We start from the raw sequence: 22,642 nt of genomic DNA on the forward strand, positions 1-22,642 counted from the left end.
TTATAGTAGTTATATTCTCGTATATAGAAGCAGTATTATAGTAGTTATATTCTTGTATATAGAAGCAGTATTATAGTAGTTATAGTCTTGTATATAGGGGCAGTATTATAGAAGTTATATTCTTGTATATAGTAGAAGTATTATAGTAGTTATATTCTTGTATATAGGGGCAGTATTATAGTAGTTATATTCTTGTACATAGGAGCAGTATTATAGTAGTTATATTCTTGTATTTAGGGGCAGTATTATAGTAGTTACATTCTTGTATATAGGGGGCAGTATTATAGTAGTTATATTCTTGTACATATGGGGCAGTATTATAGTAGTTATATTCTTGTATATAGGGGGCAGTATTATAGTAGTTATATTCTTGTACATAGGAGCAGTATTATAGTAGTTATATTCTTGTATATAGGAGCAGTATTATAGTAGTTATATTCTTGTATATAGGAGGCAGTATTATAGTAGTTATAATCTTGTATATAGGAGCAGTATTATAGTAGTTATATTCTTGTATATAGGAGGCAGTATTATAGTAGTTGTATTCTTCTATATAGGGGGCAGTATTATAGTAGTTATATTCTTGTATATAGGAGCAGTATTATAGTAGTTATATTCTTGTATATAGGGAGCAGTATTATAGTAGTTATATTCTTGTATATAGGGGGCAGTATTATAGTAGTTATATTCTTGTATATAGGGGGCAGTATTATAGTAGTTATATTCTTGTATATAGGGGCAGTGTTATAGTAGTTATATTCTTGTATATAGGGGCAGTATTATAGTAGTTATATTCTTGTACATAGGGGGCAGTATTATAGTAGTTATATTCTTGTATATAGGGGGCAGTATTATAGTAGTTATATTCTTGTACATAGGAGCAGAATTATAGTAGTTATATTCATGTATATAGGTGGCAGTATTATAGTAGTTATATTCTTGTATATAGGGGGCAGTATTATAGTAGTTATATTCTTGTGTATAGGGGCAGTATTATAATAGTTATATTCTTGTATATAGGGAGCAGTATTATAGTAGTTATAGTCTTGTATATAGGGGCAGTATTATAGTAGTTATATTCTTGTACATAGGGGCAATGTTATAGTAGTTATATTCTTGTATATAGGGGCAGTATTATAGTAGTTATATTCTTGTACATAGGGGGCAGTATTATAGTAGTTATATTCTTGTATATAGGGGCAGTATTATAGTAGTTATATTCTTGTACATAGGAGCAGTATTATAGTAGTTATATTGTTGTACATAGGAGCAGTATTATACTAGTTATATTCTTGTAGGTAGGGGGCAGTATTATACTAGTTATATTCTTGTTCATAGGAGAAAGTTTTATAGTAGTTGTATTCTTGTATATAGGGGCAGTGTTATAGTAGTTATATTCTTGTATATAGGGAGCAGTATTATAGTAGTTATAGTCTTGTATATAGGGGCAGTATTATAGTAGTTATATTCTTGTACATAGGGGGCAGTATTATAGTAGTTATATTCTTGTATATAGGGGGCAGTATTATAGTAGTTATATTCTTGTACATAGGAGCAGTATTATAGTAGTTATATTCTTGTATATAGGGGGCAGTATTATAGTAGTTATATTCTTGTACATAGGGGGCAGTATTATAGTAGTTATATTCTTGTATATAGAGGGCAGTATTATAGTAGTTATATTCTTGTATATAGGAGGCAGTATTATGGTAGTTATATTCTTGTACATAGGGGGCAGTATTATAGTAGTTATATTCTTGTATATAGGAGTAGTATTATAGTAGTTATATTCTCGTATATAGAAGCAGTATTATAGTAGTTATATTCTTGTATATAGAAGCAGTATTATAGTAGTTATAGTCTTGTATATAGGGGCAGTATTATAGAAGTTATATTCTTGTATATAGTAGAAGTATTATAGTAGTTATATTCTTGTATATAGGGGCAGTATTATAGTAGTTATATTCTTGTACATAGGAGCAGTATTATAGTAGTTATATTCTTGTATTTAGGGGCAGTATTATAGTAGTTACATTCTTGTATATAGGGGGCAGTATTATAGTAGTTATATTCTTGTACATATGGGGCAGTATTATAGTAGTTATATTCTTGTATATAGGGGGCAGTATTATAGTAGTTATATTCTTGTACATAGGAGCAGTATTATAGTAGTTATATTCTTGTATATAGGAGCAGTATTATAGTAGTTATATTCTTGTATATAGGAGGCAGTATTATAGTAGTTATAATCTTGTATATAGGAGCAGTATTATAGTAGTTATATTCTTGTATATAGGAGGCAGTATTATAGTAGTTGTATTCTTCTATATAGGGGGCAGTATTATAGTAGTTATATTCTTGTATATAGGGGCACAGTATTATAGTAGTTATATTCTTGTATATAGGGGGCAGTATTATAGTAGTTATATTCTTGTATATAGGGGCAGTATTATAGTAGTTATATTCTTGTCTATAAGAGGCAGTATTATAGTAGTTATATTCTTGTATATAGGGGGCAGTATTATAGAAGTTATATTCTTGTCTATAAGAGGCAGTATTATAGTAGTTATATTCTTGTATATAGGGGCAGTATTATAGTAGTTATACTCTTGTATATAGGGACAGTATTATAGTAGTTCTATTCTTGCCCATAGGAGAGGATAGACGTGTGCTTGTGAGCTCCCTGTTAGGACTATGCATGGCTTCTGACCCAGGTGGAGGGGAGGGGTCCTGGGCTGATGATCCTGGGAAAGCCCAGAGTCTGGAGTTTGGCCTGCAGCATGGAGATGGTGGAGGTGAAGATCTGGAAATGGTGGCTGGTGAGTCAACTGAATCTCATGATGTTGGTGAATTGTGCACAAAAATGACAAAGAAAAATATCTTTAAAATGGAAATGCAAGTTCGTAAATTGAGAACTGAAATTAACCAAGAGACTGATCCAAAGGCAAAGCTGATGAAATGTGAGTGTCTGGATGTTTGCACACGTGAGCTGGTGATATTGAAGGAGAGATTGCAGAAAAAATCATGCACAGTACCCAAAATAAAGAACTGGGCAATTGAGAACAAAAGGGAGACCAGAGCCCAAACTGTGAAGAGAAAAAATATCATTGCAAAAAAAGACACTGACTATAAGACTGTGTATAATATTGTGGCGCAGGGAAACCCTGGAAGATATGAGTGTGCGGTGGCTGGAGGATCACATCTCTCATCATGTGTGGGGTCTGTGCAATCAGCCAACACAAATGCTGCTAAAGCTGCAGAGAAATGTGTGCCAGCTGACGAGGGGTTAACTGCAGCAGACTCTATGTGCAGTACAGATGAAGTGAATGCGAGTGGCACTCCTAGGAGTGAGCAAGAAAGTGCCTCATGTCCGGATATTATAAGTGAGACCTCGCTCAGCGCGGTGATTGACAGTCTGATATCTGATGAACCAGCGGCACAGGCTGAGGCGGACATTGCAGACCCTGTTCTGGAGGTTCAGCCGTCCGCAGTGACAGTGAATGGAGTGCAGGTTACACAGCGATCAGGAGCAGACACAGGAGGATCTGCAGTACAATCAGCTGAGGAGAGGTCCAGTCCTGACCCACCTGCTGACAGACCTCAGTACAGGAGACTGTTCTCCAGCGTCACAAGACCGACTAACCCCCCACCTCAGAGGAGGAACGCGGTCAGAATCAGGTACTCAGGACCAGAGGAAAACCTCCCCTCCAGACTCCACATTGGGAAAGTTTTGTTGAAGGAGTTTATGAAGTTTAAAGCTTCTGAGGTGTTCGCTCTGATCCACGTTCCCTCCAGCAGGAATTATGACATTAGTTTCAAGCTGCAATATAGTCTAGACTTGTTCTGGAGTATTTATAATGATACAAAGGAGCACGCGATGTGGGAGCATCTACATGTCATCCAGCTGACTAAACCCCAGGTTGTCACTGCCACCGTCCTGTTCCAGTCTGAGGTGGTGGCTCTGGCAGATTTGCAGCACTGGTTGAGCAGATATTGTGAGGTGAAGAGACTGCCAACAAAGATCTATGATGAGGAGGAGATCTGGAATGGAGGATATTCTGTCAAGATCCAGCTGGTTCAGGAGAATGGAGTGACCAGACATCTGCCGCACTCCTTCTACCTGGGCTCGGAGAGAGGCGTATGTTACTACCCTGGTCAACCGCGACTGTGCCATAGATGTGGGGGCAGGCACCTGGCATTCAACTGTTCCCGTATTAAGTGCTCACTATGTGGTCAGTTTGGGCATGTGAAAGATGATTGTACAGGACCTGTCATCTGTAACCTGTGCTTGGGACCTGGACATACATTCCGGGAGTGTCCGCATGCAGAACATAATAAAGAGGAGACCTTTAAAGAAGCCATGGAGGAAGACCAGGAGGATGTCTCCATATGTGTAGATATGACCCCAGAACCTGGAAGTCCCAACGATGATGTGAGCCAAAGTACCAGAGACCCTGCTCCAGAGGCGAATGTCCCATCTATGGATGCTGCACAAGTGTCACCAGCCACTGAAAATAGAGGTCATGCTAAAAGCAAAATATCCAGTCACTCTGTCACCAAACATCTGCCCGACACCAGTAAGGAACCAGCTGATCCAGCCGCAGCGACCAGTAAAAAACCAGCTGATCCAGCCGCAGCGACCAGTATGGATGAGGAGGGATTTCACACGGTTAAAAGGAGAAGTAAAACAGATGATTCTTCTAGGAAAAAAATCACTGCTGCAAAGAAATCATCGGAGTCTCCAGTGCTGGCGATAACTGGGGGACGTTACTGTGCGCTGGGGGAAGATGACCAGGAAGAAGAAGCAGAGATGGAGCAAGTCTCCTCACACAACCCAGAGAACGAACCTTCAGGATGAAGACGCTGACCCCCCAATGTCCACCAAAAGATGGGGTGTAACGGGACATAGCAGTGGAAGAAGGAAAAAAAGTAGGAAAGACATGTAACCAAGTTGAGGCTGATAATCACCTCCTATTAACGTGAACAGCGTGAAGAATAGGAGCAGGCGGCAGGCGATATTCCAGCGTCTGTCTGACGACAAAACCAATGTCATCTTTATACAAGAGACTTATCTACAGAGTAATGTCCCTGCTGTGTCCCTGCAGTCACCACATCTAGTGGGACAGTGAAGCTCTTTGCTGCTGTATGGAGACTTCTACCCCGAACTCCGTTTATATCATAGAGGTTCACTATATGTCATAAATGTGGTGACCGTGTCCCATCTGTGGTGTGCGCGATGCTGCCCGGTCACCAATAAAGAAGAATTCTCCTGTAATACTGTCTAGAATAATATCATGAAAAATAGTTGAAACAATCTATACTGGAGCAATATTCATATATTATGGTTTGTTTAATGATTGTGATGTTATTAAGAGACAAATGTTTATTTTCTTTATCTGTTATGAGTGTATTGCAATATTGTATTAATTTGTTGCAAGTTTTCAAAAAAGATAATTATAGTAGTTACATTCTTGTACATAGGAGGCAGTATTATACTAGTTATATTCTTGTTCATAGGAGAAAGTTTTATAGTAGTTATACGTTTTTTACATATAGTTGTAGTTGATTTAACATGCATCCCTCAGTTTTAGTGTGGGGTTTGCAGACCTGGTAATGTTTACTTGATTAGAAAAAAATTCAAACTTGCTTGCGATTTGCTTGCGACATGTCTGCGGTTATGTATGTATGTATTTATTTTTTCGGTTACGTGATTTGTATAAGACTTGGTGTTGTGTGACTGGAGTCTCTCTGTAGCCCTAGCCTTATCTTGTGGCTCTGTATTTTTGTTGGGGAAATCCGCCCGGTTTAACCCATTTAATCTATTACCTAATTATTTTCACTATAGATTGTACACACACCGTACGGCTCCGCAGCGGTCTCAACCGCGCTCTCCCCGCCTGGTTTAAAAATGCACGCTCCTCCACAGCGACCAGCCACGATTTTGCATATTGCGTCAAAAATGCATTTGAGACCCCCCCCCCCATGTGGCAGAAACGCGGCAAAAACGCACCGTACGAACACACCCCAAACAGGCAGGAATTGTTTTTTTCCCCCCATTCTAGTGAAAAACCATTTCATCTCAAAATCCACATTAAGAACATGCGGTATCATAGTGCATAGTGATTTTGTTTGGACATTTGTTTGGACTCGAGCTTCATTTTGCTTTTTTGTAGTCTCCCGTAGTTACTAGTCACATCATATTGTTTGTTCATTATTTGAGCACTGTATGGTGGTATTATTTGAGCACTGTAAGGCGGTATTATTTAAGCACTGTAGGGCGGTATTATTTGAGCACTGTATGGTGGTATTATTTGAGCACTGTATGCTGGTATTTGAGCACTGTATGCTGGTAATTTTAGCACTGTAGGGCGGTATTATTTGAGCACTGTATGCTGGTATTATTTGAGCACTGTATGCTGGTATTATTTGAGCACTGTATGGTGGTATTATTTGAGCACGGTATGTTGGTGATATTTGAGCACTGTATGGCGGTATTATTTGAGCACTATAGGCCGGTATTATTTGAGCACTGTATGGCGGTATTATTTGAGCACTGTATGGTGGTATTGTTTGAGCGCTGTATGGCAATATTATTTGAGCACTTTATGTCAGTATTATTAGAGCACTTTATGGTGGTATTATTTGAGCACTCTATGGTGGTATTGTTTGAGCACTGTAAGGCAGTATTATTTAAGCACTGTAGGGCGGTATTATTTGAACACTGTATGCTGGTATTATTTGAGCACTGTATGGTGGTATTATTTGAACACTGTATGTCGGTATTATTTGAGCACTGTATGCTGGTATTTGAGCACTGTATGCTGGTATTTGAGCACTGTAGGGTTGTATTATTTGAGCACTGTATGCTGGTATTATTTGAGCACTGTATGGTGGTATTATTTGAGCATGGTATGTTGGTGATATTTGAGCACTGTATGGCGGTATTATTTGAGCACTATAGGCCGGTATTATTTGAGTACTGTATGGCGGTATTATTTGAGCACTGTATGGTGGTATTGTTTGAGCGCTGTATGGCAATATTAGTTGAGCACTTTATGGTGGTATTATTGGAGCACTCTATGGTGGTATTATTTGAGCACTTTATGGTGGTATTATTTTAGAAATGAATGGCGGTATTATTTGGGCACTGTATGGCAATTTTATTTGAAAAATGTGTGGGGGTATTATTTGAGCACTGTATGGAGGTATTATTTGAGTACTGGATGCTAGTATTTTTTGAACACTGTATGGTTGTTTTATTTGAGCACTGTATGGCAGTGTTATTTGAGCACTCTATGTTGGTATTATTTGAGCTCTGTATGTTGGTATTATTTGAGCACTGTGTAGTGGTATTATTTGGTCACTGAATGGCGATATTATTTGAGTACTGTATGGCAGTATCATTTGAGCACTGTATGTGGGTATTATTTGAGCACTGTATGGGGGTATTATTTGAGCACTGTATCTATTTGAGTACCGTATGGGGTATTATTTGAGTACCCAATGGTGGTATTATTTGGGCACTGTATGGTTGTTTTATTTGAGCACTGTATTGCCGTATTATTTGAGCACTGTATGGTGGTTTTATTTGAGCACTGTATGGCAGTATTGTTTGAGCACTGTAGGGTGGTACTATTTGAGCACTGTAGGGTGGTATTATTTGAGCACTGTATGGCGGTATTGTTTGAGCACTGCAGGGTGGTATTATTTGAGCACTGTAAGGCGGTATTATTTAAGCACTGTAGGGCGGTATTATTTGAGCACTGTATGGTGGTATTATTTGAGCACTGTATGCTGGTATTTGAGCACTGTATGCTGGTATTTGAGCACTGTATGTCGGTATTATTTGAGCACTGTATGCTGGTATTTGAGCACTGTATGCTGGTATTTGAGCACTGTAGGGCGGTATTATTTGAGCACTGTATGCTGGTATTATTTGAGCACTGTATGGTGGTATTATTTAAGCACGGTATGTTGGTGATATTTGAGCACTGTATGGCGGTATTATTTGAGCACTGTATGGCGGTATTATTTGAGCACTGTATGGCGGTATTATTTGAGCACTATAGGCCGGTATTATTTGAGCACTGTATGGCGGTATTGTTTGAGCGCTGTATGGCAATATTATTTGAGCACTTTATGTCAGTATTATTAGAGCACTTTATGGTGGTATTATTTGAGCACTCTATGGTGGTATTGTTTGAGCACTGTAGGGTGGTATTATTTGAGCACTGTATGTCTGTATTATTTGAGCACTGTATGCTGGTATTTGAGCCCTGTATGCTGGTATTTGAGCACTGTAGGGCGGTATTATTTGAGAACTGTATGCTGGTATTATTTGAGCTCTGTATGGTGGTATTATTTGAGCATGGTATGTTGGTGATATTTGAGCACTATAGGCCGGTATTATTTAAGCACTGTATGGCAGTATTATTTGAGCACTGTATGGTGGTATTATTTAAGCACTGTATGGCGGTATTATTTGAGCACTGTATGGTGGTATTATTTGAGCATGGCATGTTGGTGATATTTGAGCACTGTATGGCGGTATTATTTGAGCACTATAGGCCGGTATTATTTGAGCACTGTATGGCTGTATTATTTGAGCACTGTATGGTGGTATTGTTTGAGCGCTGTATGGCAATATTATTTGAGCACTTTATGGTGGTATTATTTGAGCACTCTATGGTGGTATTATTTGAGCACTTTATGGTGGTATTATTTTAGAAATGAATGGCGGTATTATTTGGGCACTGTATGGCAATTTTATTTGAAAAATGAGTGGGGGTATTATTTGAGCACTGTAAGGAGGTATTATTTGAGTACTGGATGCTAGTATTTTTTGGACACTGTATGGTTGTTTTATTTGAGCACTGTATGGCAGTGTTATTTGAGTACTCTATGTTGGTATTATTTGAGCTCTGTATGTTGGTATTATTTGAGCACTGTGTGGTGGTATTATTTGGTCACTGAATGGCGATATTATTTGAGTACTGTATGGCAGTATCATTTGAGCACTGTATGTGGGTATTATTTGAGCACTGTATGGGGGTATTATTTGAGCACTGTATCTATTTGAGTACCGTATGGGGTATTATTTGAGTACCCAATGGTGGTATTATTTGGGCACTGTATGGTTGTTTTATTTGAGCACTGTATGCTGGTATTTGAGCACTGTATGCTGGTATTTGAGCACTGTATGTCGGTATTATTTGAGCACTGTATGCTGGTATTTGAGCACTGTATGCTGGTATTTGAGCACTGTAGGGCGGTATTATTTGAGCACTGTATGCTGGTATTATTTGAGCACTGTATGGTGGTATTATTTAAGCACGGTATGTTGGTGATATTTGAGCACTGTATGGCGGTATTATTTGAGCACTGTATGGCGGTATTATTTGAGCACTGTATGGCGGTATTATTTGAGCACTATAGGCCGGTATTATTTGAGCACTGTATGGCGGTATTATTTGAGCGCTGTATGGTGGTATTGTTTGAGCGCTGTATGGCAATATTATTTGAGCACTTTATGTCAGTATTATTAGAGCACTTTATGGTGGTATTATTTGAACACTTTATGGTGGTATTATTTGAGCACTCTATGGTGGTATTGTTTGAGCACTGTAGGGTGGTATTATTTGAGCACTGTAAGGCGGTATTATTTAAGCACTGTAGGGCGGTATTATTTGAGCACTGTATGCTGGTATTATTTGAGCACTGTATGGTGGTATTATTTGAGCACTGTATGTCTGTATTATTTGAGCACTGTATGCTGGTATTTGAGCACTGTATGCTGGTATTTGAGCACTGTAGGGCGGTATTATTTGAGAACTGTATGCTGGTATTATTTGAGCACTGTATGGTGGTATTATTTGAGCATGGTATGTTGGTGATATTTGAGCACTGTATCGCGGTATTATTTGAGCACTGTATGGCGGTATTATTTGAGCACTATAGGCCGGTATTATTTAAGCACTGTATGGCGGTATTATTTGAGCACTGTATGGTGGTATTATTTAAGCACTGTATGGCGGTATTATTTGTGCACTGTATGGTGGTATTGTTTGAGCGCTGTATGGCAATATTTTTTGAGCACTTTATGTCGGTATTATTAGAGCACTTTATGGTGGTATTATTTGAGCACTTTATGGTGGTATTATTTGAGCACTCTATGGTGGTATTATTTGAGCACTCTATGGTGGTATTATTTTAGAACTGAATGGCGGTATTATTTGGGCACTGTATGGCAATTTTATTTGAAAAATGTGTGGGGGTATTATTTGAGCACTGTATGGAGGTATTATTTGAGTACTGGATGCTAGTATTTTTTGGGCACTGTATGGTGGTTTTATTTGAGCACTGTATGGCTTTGTTATTTGAGCACTCTATGTTGGTATTATTTGAGCTCTGTATGTTGGTATTATTTGAGCACTGTGTGGTATTATTTGAGTACTGTATGGCAGTATCATTTGAGCACTGTATGTGGGTATTATTTGAGCACTGTATGGGGGTATTATTTGAGCACTGTATCTATTTGAGTACCGTATGGGGTATTATTTGAGTACCCAATGGTGGTATTATTTGGGCACTGTATGGTTGTTTTATTTCAGCACTGTATTGCCGTATTATTTGAGCACTGTATGGTGGTTTTATTTGAGCATTCTCTGGGGGTATTATTTGAGTACTCTATTGTCTTATTATTTGAGCACTGTATGGCAGTATTATGTGAGCACTGTATGGCTTTATTATTTGAGCACCCTATGGTAAAATTATTTGAGCACTGTATGTTAGTATTATTTGAGTACTGTATGGTGTTATTATTTTTGGCACTGTGTTGGTAACATTTGAGCAGTGTATGGTGGTGTTATTTGAGCACGAGTTGTTGGTAATATTTAAGCTCTGTATGGTGGTATTATTGAGCACTGGATAGTGGTATTATTTCACAGTGTAATTTGACTGCACCATGTTCTCCACCCTGAGGCATGATGGGAGTGACATGGAGTATGTGAGTAAAAAGATTAAGTATAACTTCCTGTATTGTATCTGTAAATTTTCTAATTATTATGTAATTTGGAGACAGAAATAAATTTCATGACTTATAACATAACATATTATAATTGAGGGGGTGGGGAGCTGCGGAATCTGGGGGAGACCCTGGAACATTCCCTGCAAAAGCTTCAAAAAGTCTCATATTAAGGTTCGTTTGTAACCAGACTTGAATATGGCGTCAGTGCTTCCTCCGGTCGGGGGCACATATTTCTTGTGCGCTTTGTTTGTACATCTGCTCGGAGCTGTGTTTGTTGGCGTCAGAACCTTTATATGTGTATTTTATGGGGTGCGTCTGGGATACGCTCGGCTGCAGTGCGGAATAAGTTCTGAGCATTGACTGTTGTTTCCCCCCAGGCTAAGATCTCCATTGAAATAAATAGAACCCCTTATAGTAAATGTTTGAGTTCCAAGCTCCCAGAATTTAAGTGGGATGTTATGTGGCCATTCCTGCTGTGGGAGTAAGACACAAGACATACAGAGAGAGAAGAGAGCAGGGAAATGTTGGTATATTTTTATGCAGTGGGTGACCAGGTGACAAGAACACTCCGCTCTGGAAATTTCAAAATGGCTGACTATGGTTTGGACTTCCTGTCACCAGTTACAGGTGGAAGAGCAGCTCTGGAGGAACATCTGCCAAACTATTAAGTGTTATACTGTACAAAGAACATGAACCCAGGGATGCTTTATTATTTAGACAGAGAAGAGCTTTATTCTATTGTATTTTTCATTTACAGTTAAACCCGACCCTCCAGAAAACGTGCTTGCAAAGCCCGTCCATAAAAACCCCCGAAGGCTTGAAGTCACCTGGCAGACACCATCCACGTGGCCGGACCCTGAATCATTTCCACTCAAATTCTTCCTGCGATATCGACCATTAATTCTAGACCAATGGCAGCATGTGAGTACAGAGCCCGCCTCGATCTATCTATCTATCTATCTATCATATATCTATCTATCATTTCCTATCTATCTATCTATCTATCTATCTATCTATCTATCTCATATCTATCTATCTATCTATCTATCTATCTATCTATCTATCTATCTATCTATCTATCTATCTATCTACATTAGATAATGAGTAAATTGCATAGGTCTGTTTATTCTTGATAAGTTCTGCTCTTGAACATCATTTTACACGTTTAACCAACATATAATGTTCACTAATCCTCATTATCCTCATAATCCTTATTCTCCAATCACCTCCAGAGCTGCATTCATAATGGTTTCCATGTCTCTGCTGCCCCTGCTGGTTCAGTGTGGTAAATTAAGTGTGCTTCTTGTTTCCAGGTTTATAAGTTGTCACGTTTTTATGGCTTTTATGTATTTTTAATTTCAATGAGGAAAAAAATGCATAAAAAAATTGCGTATAAAATCTGTCATCTCGTTATCGGTTATGAGATGTGGTAATTGCGTCACTTCTTGCCACATCGGCGTTCAGCTACAGAGCCCCGGGGTTAAATGTATCAGACATATGAAAAGAGTAACGTGAATTTAGTGGTATAAGTGAGTGATACATTGTAACTAGACGGGTGGTGGACCCTTCCCCCCTGCACTCCACTCATAGAAATGGCGCGGTCTGCACTGCATTAAAGCTCCACGCTGCGTGAAGTGTGACGCCGGAGATGAGCTGTCGGGTCCTAAAGGTGTCGTCTCGTAATATGCTGCCAGTGAAGCAATTAAGAAAATCCATTAAGTGAAAGTTCCTGAAGCTCCGGCGGAACGTTCTGCGCAATATTCCTGATTAATTCTATTTTTCTATAGTCGCAGGATGATTGTCGTAGTCTGCGCTGTAAATACCGTGAGCGATAAGGCGAGTGCGACGCTGAATTATAGCAGAGCGTCACGTCTGCGACCTGTAAATACAAACCCCCGGAGAGCGAGGCGGGAAAGGAATCTCAGCCCGGTGATCTCGCGTGACTAAAGCGGCATGAAGCCGCCTCCGCGTCACATCGTGTAAAGGTTGCAGTCTGCCGCAACTTATATCCAATTCATAATCCATAGTCGTTTTCTTAAGGGGTCGTGAGTCTTGCTTAATTCAGGGTCTGGCTTTGGGCCCTCAGAGACCAAAACGGGGCCCCATCAACAATAATGGCGCTTGAGCGCCCCCTGTGGTTTCCATATCACAAATGATTATTAATTGGTTACTGTAATTATTAGAGGGAGAATAATCGGCGCGTTAAATCGATAAACCCGCCGCATTTCATCGTATATTTCGGGTTAATTTTTCTGACAGTCACGGACCGATATGTGAACCGGATTATCTGCGCCATTTATAGTGTTACGTATCGCTCATGTTGTGGAGGCTTGGTGCCTGCTGTGTCAAAATGATAACATGGGCACAGGGGGTTGTCCTGGCTGATTTTGTGGCCTGGTCACATCGGCGTGAGCCGTGTCCCTGGTTGGCGCCTCAAGGTCACCACCAGCTGAGGGGTCAGGTCTCGGGGGTGGTGGAGATGACTGGTGGCTGAGTTTTCCTGGCAGACAGCGCAGGGCACATCTGGACATCTCCGCCTGGCAGGCCTATGATATCCGGCTCTCCAGCCCTGGCATGGTGCCCTGGCACACTCTCTAATTACCAGGCTGCTCCAGGACCTGACACAAAGCTCCCTGCACTTAATTCAAGCAATGTCAATTAGGACGAGGCAGAGCGGAGGAAGCGAGAGGATGAGGGCGCAGCTTACGGAAATTAATATGCAGTATTCATGGGCTGCGATCGATGGCAGATGCATTACCCCTGCGTTATCCGAACTCCTGAGCCTGAATCAGCAGGACGAGGCGCCCGTGACCGACAGCGAAGGACAGTGCAGACCACATGCCACCGCTATATGGAGTACTGAGAGGCAAGTCTACTTTTACCATTCTGCTTCCAATAGATTCACGCCATACTTGCCCATCGTAATCCATGGCGAATTGGGGCATTTGATCCGATCGTTTCACTTGTACCGTGATTCGGTGCCGGTTGACATAAAAGAACATGTCGTCGTATTTATCACCTCTCTGCTAAGTGCCCGCAACGACCGATTCGTTTCTCACATTAAAGAAGGGACTTCGATGGTGCTACATGTGTACCGACATATTGCGGCGGTTATTTCCGGATATCATCTGATATATTCTGCCCGCAGCTCGAAGGTCGGCACCTCCTGCCAGAGATAAGACGTCTTCTGTCACTGTCTGGTGCCACGAAGGGCAAATTCTCTCCATCTCTGCAAAGCAAGTGACAACGCCCCTGACGGCGACCATATTTGATCCCTCGTATACGGTGCGATGTGTCTTGGCTTATTATGGGGGAGGGGCATCAGCGGATAATACATTGTATCTGGTGATTGTTTGTTTCTACCAGAGGTGGACGGAGCGGTCAGACAATTTTAGGTGTTCCTGCCACCTACCTACTCATATTTATTTTTCAGTAAATACTTGTATTTCCATGAAGTAACAATTCTGGAATAAAAACTCCACGTTGTGCCGTTCCTCTGTTATTCCTCTTGGAAATTTATGAATAAAATTGACAACTGGGTGTTACTATTCACTTGTCAAAGGGGCGTTTCCCTGCACAGTCTCACTCTGTTAGCACTGATTGGACAGTCAGTCTGTGTAAGGACACGCCCCCAACTGGTAGCACCCAGTTGTCAATTTATTCATACATTTCCAGGAGGAATAACAGAGGAACGGCACAACATAGGGTTTTATGAAAAGATGCTCCAGAATTATTATTTCATGGAGATTACAAGTATTTATTAAAAAAACAGACAAGAGGTGACCGCTGCTCTTTAAGTGATGTCACAGCACCATCACAGTGATGTCACTATGCCCTTACCCCCACCCCCTCTCCCAATCTGTACAGATTTGTCACAGTTCAGATTTTTAAACTCGGACTCTTTGGTGCCAGAAATGGGCGTGACCCACAATCATCATCATAAACGCAATCCGCCATAGAAACCGCCCATGAGCAGCCGCTAACTAGAGAATCTAATTATATATTTTGGAATATTAAACTCATTTCTGGGGTCACCAGCGCAGTGGGAGGTTCCTTGGCGACTGTAACTATAGACCGCAGGTCACCGAAAAAGAAAAGATGCACAAATATATAGAAAACAGCAACAAGTAAATCTACTGAAAGACGAATGATGATGATGATAGTGATGATGGTGATTATTCTACTTATTATAATGGAGGAGCTCCCTCTAGTGGCAGAAGAGGGAACAGCAGGGACAATTCTAGAGCTCTTTACAAGATATTTAGACATTTACAAATAATTATATGATTATAATAGCCATTATTAGTCATTATAACTATCATTCTTCTCCTGATCGGACGTGGAGTCCTTTATTTTCACCACTTCTATGTTCATGGAGTGATTTTGTGGGATTTTATGTTGTTCTTTGCATTCAGGCCCCGGTTTAATTCTGACTACGTTTCCACAGGAGGTACCTGGTGCCTCAAGCCTCTCTCTAGTTCAAGTGAATTTATAAGCTCCATTCAATTTAACATTGTATTTTTGTACATTGTATTGATATATCAGTGCTTTATATAGTTTTACGTCTCGCTTGCTGTAAATTCTAAACTACCTCTGCACCCCCTAGTGGCCCCTTTAGCATCCAGGCTCTAATGTCCAGTCTAACTGCTTAGCCCGCCCCTGAATATCTGGGTATTGGGACCTTCTGGGTGTGGTTGTCTCATTTGCTGTTGCACTGCCCTCTAGGGACCAGACTGTGAACTGCACGGAGAACACTATTTCACATTCAGCGTAGACTGCGAAGGGCATCAGTGCATGGCAGAGGATTAGAGGGATGCCACCCGGCTAGTCTTTCTTATGGTGGTTTTTCCGCTTCTTTGAGCTTCGCTTTGTACGGCTGCCAGCAGTCTCCCTCCTAGCCGGGATCGAGTCTTTATATTAATGAGAAATCAATGTCTCAGGCCATTAGCATTGGATAGACAAACAAAGCAGTGAAAGGAGGGGGGGCCGGGGGTCCTCACTGAAAGTGAGCTCATGAAAACCCCATTGATTGCTCTTGTCTCTCAGTCTTCAGCCTTTGATGCAGGTGGATGCTGCCAGCAGCCATGGCCGTTATCAATCTTATCCAAATTCTCCCCTTCCCCACAATGAGGGCCCAGTGTGATGCCAGCACGGAATATGGTCCAGACTGAAACACAGAAACGGAGTTCAGCTCTCATCATGTTGCAGACGGTTAATTTCTTTGTATTACTACAAACAAGTCTGCTGCAAAGTGTCCGCTAAGGGTTAATAGACTGACAATAATAATTATTACCTCTGTCATTGAATAGATCAGGCCAGAATATATATATATATATACCCCCATATATTATACTCCATACAAAAGCAGGACAAATCGCCCTCAAGTCCTCATAGTTTGTTACGATGTATCAGTGCAGGTAACATGTATCAGTCTGGAGTCCGAGCTGTTCAGCTCACAAAGGATTGTAAAGATTAGACACAATGATGACAAACTCTCAGCTGTGTGAGCAGGACTAGGTCAGGGTAGGTTTTCAACCTCTAGATGCATAAAAAAAAGAAAAATCCCATTCACTGACCAAAAGCAGAGATCTTGACAATGGTAAGAAATTAAAGAAACACAAAGTATAGTAGACAATAATGAAGCTTAATTTACATAAATTCGGAAAAGCCGTTTAATAATGGATCCATATAGACATCAACAATAATCTACACTGCACTGACACTGCTATATAGACATTAATAATCTATCTACACTGCACTGACACTGCTACAGTATATAGATATAAATAATCTCTTTACTGCACTGACACTGCTATATAGACATCAACAATAATCTACACTGCACTGACACTGCTATATAGACATCAACAATAATCTACACTGCACTGACACTGCTATATAGACATTACTAATCGATCTACACTGCACTGACACTGCTATATAGACATGAATAATCGATCTACACTGCACTGACACTGCTATATAGACATCAAAAATAATCTACACTGCACTGACACTGCTATATAGACATCAACAATAATCTACACTGCACTGACACTGCTATATAGACATGAATAATCGATCTACACTGCACTGACACTGCTATATAGACATCAACAATAATCTACACTGCACTGACACTGCTATATAGACATTAATAATCTATCTACACTGCACTGACACTGCTATATAGACATCAACAATAATCTACACTGCACTGACACTGCTATATAGACATCAACAATAATCTACACTGCACTGACACTGCTATATAGACATCAACAATAATCTACACTGCACTGACACTGCTATATAGACATGAATAATCGATCTACACTGCACTGACACTGCTATATAGACATCAACAATAATCTACACTGCACTGACACTGCTATATAGACATGAATAATCTATCTACACTGCACTGACACTGCTATATAGACATCAACAATAATCTACACTGCACTGACACTGCTATATAGACATCAACAATAATCTACACTGCACTGACACTGCTATATAGACATGAATAATCGATCTACACTGCACTGACACTGCTATATAGACATCAACAATAATCTACACTGCACTGACACTGCTATATAGACATTAATAATCTATCTACACTGCACTGACACTGCTATATAGACATTAATAATCTATCTACACTGCACTGACACTGCTACAGTATATAGATATAAATAATCTCTTTACTGCACTGACACTGCTATATAGACATTACTAATCGATCTACACTGCACTGACACTGCTATATAGACATTACTAATCGATCTACACTGCACTGACACTGCTATATAGACATTACTAATCGATCTACACTGCACTGACACTGCTATATAGACATTGATCATCTATCTACACTGCACTGACACTGCTATATAGACATTGATCATCTATCTACACTGCACTGACACTGCTATATAGACATTGATAATCGATCTACCCTGCACTGAAACTGCTATATAGACATTGATAATCGATCTACACTGCACTGACACTGCTATATAGACATGAATAATCGATCTACACTGCACTGACAATGCTATATAGACATTGATAATCGATCTACACTGCACTGACACTGCTATATAGACATTGATCATCTATCTACACTGCACTGACACTGCTATATAGACATGAATAATCGATCTACACTGCACTGACACTGCTATATAGACATTGATAATCGATCTACACTGCACTGACACTGCTATATAGACATTGATAATCGATCTACACTGCACTGACACTGCTATATAGACATGAATAATCGATCTACACTGCACTGACACTGCTATATAGACATTGATAATCGATCTACACTGCACTGACACTGCTATATAGACATGAATAATCGATCTACACTGCACTGACACTGCTATATAGACATTGATAATCGATCTACACTGCACTGACACTGCTATATAGACATTGATCATCTATCTACACTGCACTGACACTGCTATATAGACATGAATAATCGATCTACACTGCACTGACACTGCTATATAGACATTACTAATCGATCTACACTGCACTGACACTGCTATATAGACATTGATCATCTATCTACACTGCACTGACACTGCTATATAGACATTGATCATCTATCTACACTGCACTGACACTGCTATATAGACATTGATCATCTATCTACACTGCACTGACACTGCTATATAGACATTGATAATCGATCTACACTGCACTGACACTGCTATATAGACATTGATAATCGATCTACCCTGCACTGAAACTGCTATATAGACATTGATAATCGATCTACACTGCACTGACACTGCTATATAGACATGAATAATCGATCTACACTGCACTGACAATGCTATATAGACATTGATAATCGATCTACACTGCACTGACACTGCTATATAGACATTGATAATCGATCTACACTGCACTGACACTGCTATATAGACATTGATCATCTATCTACACTGCACTGACACTGCTATATAGACATGAATAATCGATCTACACTGCACTGACACTGCTATATAGACATTGATAATCGATCTACGCTGCACTGACACTGCTATATAGACATTGATAATCGATCTACACTGCACTGACACTGCTATATAGACATTGATAATCGATCTACACTGCACTGACACTGCTATATAGACATGAATAATCGATCTACACTGCACTGACACTGCTATATAGACATTGATAATCGATCTACACTGCACTGACACTGCTATATAGACATGAATAATCGATCTACACTGCACTGACACTGCTATATAGACATTGATAATCGATCTACACTGCACTGACACTGCTATATAGACATGAATAATCGATCTGCACTGCACTGACACTGCTATATAGACATTGATAATCTAGCTACACTACACTGCACTGCTATATAGACATTGATAATCGATCTACACTGCACTGACACTGCTATATAGACATTACTAATCGATCTACACTGCACTGACACTGCTATATAGACATGAATAATCGATCTACACTGCACTGACACTGCTATATAGACATGAATAATCGATCTACACTGCACTGACACTGCTATATAGACATTGATAATCTATCTACACTGCACTGACACTGCTATATAGACATTGATAATCGATCTACACTGCACTGACACTGCTATATAGACATGAATAATCGATCTACACTGTACTGACACCCATATATAGACATTTATAATCGATCTACACTGCACTCACACTGCTATATAGACATTTATAATCTATCTACACTGCACTGACACTGCTATATAGACATTGATAATCGATCTACACTGCACTGACACTGCTATATAGACATGAATAATCGATCTACACTGCACTGACACTGCTATATAGACATTTATAATCAATCTACACTGCACTGACACTGCTATATAGACATTACTAATCTATTCATGAAGAGCGGTAAGCCGCCGATTACTAATCATAGCAGCGCTACTACCCATTATTGATACTCAATCGAGTCCCCAGTACGGCTCAGTGCCCGACGAAGGTCTAAACGACCGAAACGTCGACCTCGCACATATAGCCTCTGGCATCCATCTTGAGAATCCAATAAATATAATTTCTGAAACACAAGCAAGGTGTGCCGACTACAATTCTTAAACTGCTATATAGACGTTACTAATCGATCTACACTGCACTGACACTGCTATATAGACATGAATAATCGATCTACACTACACTGACACTGCTATATAGACATGAATAATCGATTTGCACTGCACTGACACTGCTATATAGACAATAATCTATTTACACTGCACTGAAAACTGCTATATAGACATTACTAATCGATCTACACTGCACTGACACTGCTATATAGACATTAATAATCTACACTGCACTGTCACTGCTATATAGACATGAATAATCGATCTACACTGCACTGACACTGCTATATAGACATGAATAATCTATCTACACTGCTATATAGACATGAATAATCGATCTGCGCTGACACTACTATATAGACATGAATAATCGATCTACACTGCACTGACACTGCTATATAGACATGAATAATCTATCTACACTGCTATATAGACATGAATAATCGATCTGCACTGACACTGCTATATAGACATGAATAATCTATCTACACTGCACTGACACTGCTATATAGACATTGATAATCGATCTACACTGCACTGTCACTGCTATATAGACATGAATAATCGATCTACACTGCACTGACACTGCTATATAGACATTGATAATCGATCTACACTGCACTGACACTGCTATATAGACATTGATAATCGATCTACACTGCACTGACACTGCTATATAGACATGAATAATCGATCTACACTGCACTGACACTGCTATATAGACATTTATAATCGATCTACACTGCACTCACACTGCTATATAGACATTTATAATCTATCTACACTGCACTGACACTGCTATATAGACATGAATAATCTATCTACACTGCTATATAGACATGAATAATCGATCTGCACTGACACTGCTATATAGACATGAATAATCTATCTACACTGCACTGACACTGCTATATAGACATTGATAATCGATCTACACTGCACTGTCACTGCTATATAGACATGAATAATCGATCTACACTGCACTGACACTGCTATATAGACATTGATAATCTATCTACACTGCACTGACACTGCTATATAGACATTGATAATCGATCTACACTGCACTGACACTGCTATATAGACATGAATAATCGATCTACACTGCACTGACACTGCTATATAGACATTTATAATCGATCTACACTGCACTCACACTGCTATATAGACATTTATAATCTATCTACACTGCACTGACACTGCTATATAGACATTGATAATCGATCTACACTGCACTGACACTGCTATATAGACATGAATAATCGATCGACACTGCTATATAGACATTTATAATCAATCTACACTGCACTCACACTGCTATATAGACATTTATAATCTATCTACACTGCACTGACACCGCTATATAGACATTGATAATCGATCTACACTGCACTGACACTGCTATATAGACATGACTAATCGATCTACACTGCACTGACACTGCTATATAGACATTTATAATCAATCTACACTGCACTCACACTGCTATATAGACATTTATAATCTATCTACACTGCACTGACACCGCTATATAGACATTGATAATCGATCTACACTGCACTGACACTGCTATATAGACATGACTAATCGATCTACACTGCACTGACACTGCTATATAGACATTTATAATCAATCTACACTGCACTCACACTGCTATATAGACATTTATAATCTATCTACACTGCACTGACACCGCTATATAGACATTGATAATCGATCTACACTGCACTGACACTGCTATATAGACATGACTAATCGATTTGCACTGACACTGCTATATAGACATGAATATTGCATCTTTGCTAATTGCTTGTCTCTTTGTCGGATGAGTCGGTGTTATACAGGAATTCAATCAGACGTCTCTGTAACTCGCCCAATTAATGAGCGCAGTACAATCCTTGCCTCTGGCCCCCACCCTCCATTATTCATGATTGACGGCCCCTCTCCTGTGTTTTATTCCAAGTTCTCGGAGTCCTTGCAGAAATGGAGCCGTCTCCTCCATTATTAGGACGTCTTGTAGAACACCTCGTCTCATTGTAACATTACGGACAATAAAAGGATCATTCTCCACACAAAGAACTCAATTTCTATCCAGACAAACGCAGCATAAAAAGAATCGGCTTATCGCGGCACTTATCTGTATATTACAGTGTGCTCCGCGGGACGGCGGCGTGAATAATGCTCCCGCGCCTATTATTAGACCATGGCAGCTTTTATATCCCACATAACCAGCTAGTTATAGGGCGAAAAGCAGATGGATGGCGAGCGATGATCTGAGGTTATTTCAACAGACGGAGAAACATCTGTCAGAGCCAAGCGGCCGCTCAGTAACTCCTTCTCTGCTGGACCGACACAGATGTTCCCGAACCAGAACGTAGACTCAAATCAAGGGGAAAAAAATGACCGTCCCGCATCTCGCTGCGCACATACATGTCACATGGCTTCAGAGGGGCACCTAAAAA

The 22,642-nt window shown here is 39.9% G+C and overlaps 1 protein-coding gene across 5 annotated transcripts in view; it reads left to right on the top strand.

The window, feature by feature from the left end:
• Positions 1–22,642, top strand: part of CNTFR (ciliary neurotrophic factor receptor) — a 440,906-nt gene that overhangs the window by 389,471 nt on the left and 28,793 nt on the right. For all 5 annotated transcript variants that reach the window (XM_075842688.1, XM_075842662.1, XM_075842668.1 and 2 more), the window contains one exon: positions 11,784–11,947. In XM_075842688.1, the coding sequence (XP_075698803.1) occupies positions 11,784–11,947 (164 nt within the window). The remainder of the gene's footprint in view (positions 1–11,783; positions 11,948–22,642) is intronic.

The sequence above is a fragment of the Rhinoderma darwinii genome, chromosome 1, assembly GCF_050947455.1.
Source record: "Rhinoderma darwinii isolate aRhiDar2 chromosome 1, aRhiDar2.hap1, whole genome shotgun sequence".
NCBI classification, from domain to species: Eukaryota; Metazoa; Chordata; class Amphibia; order Anura; family Rhinodermatidae; genus Rhinoderma; species Rhinoderma darwinii.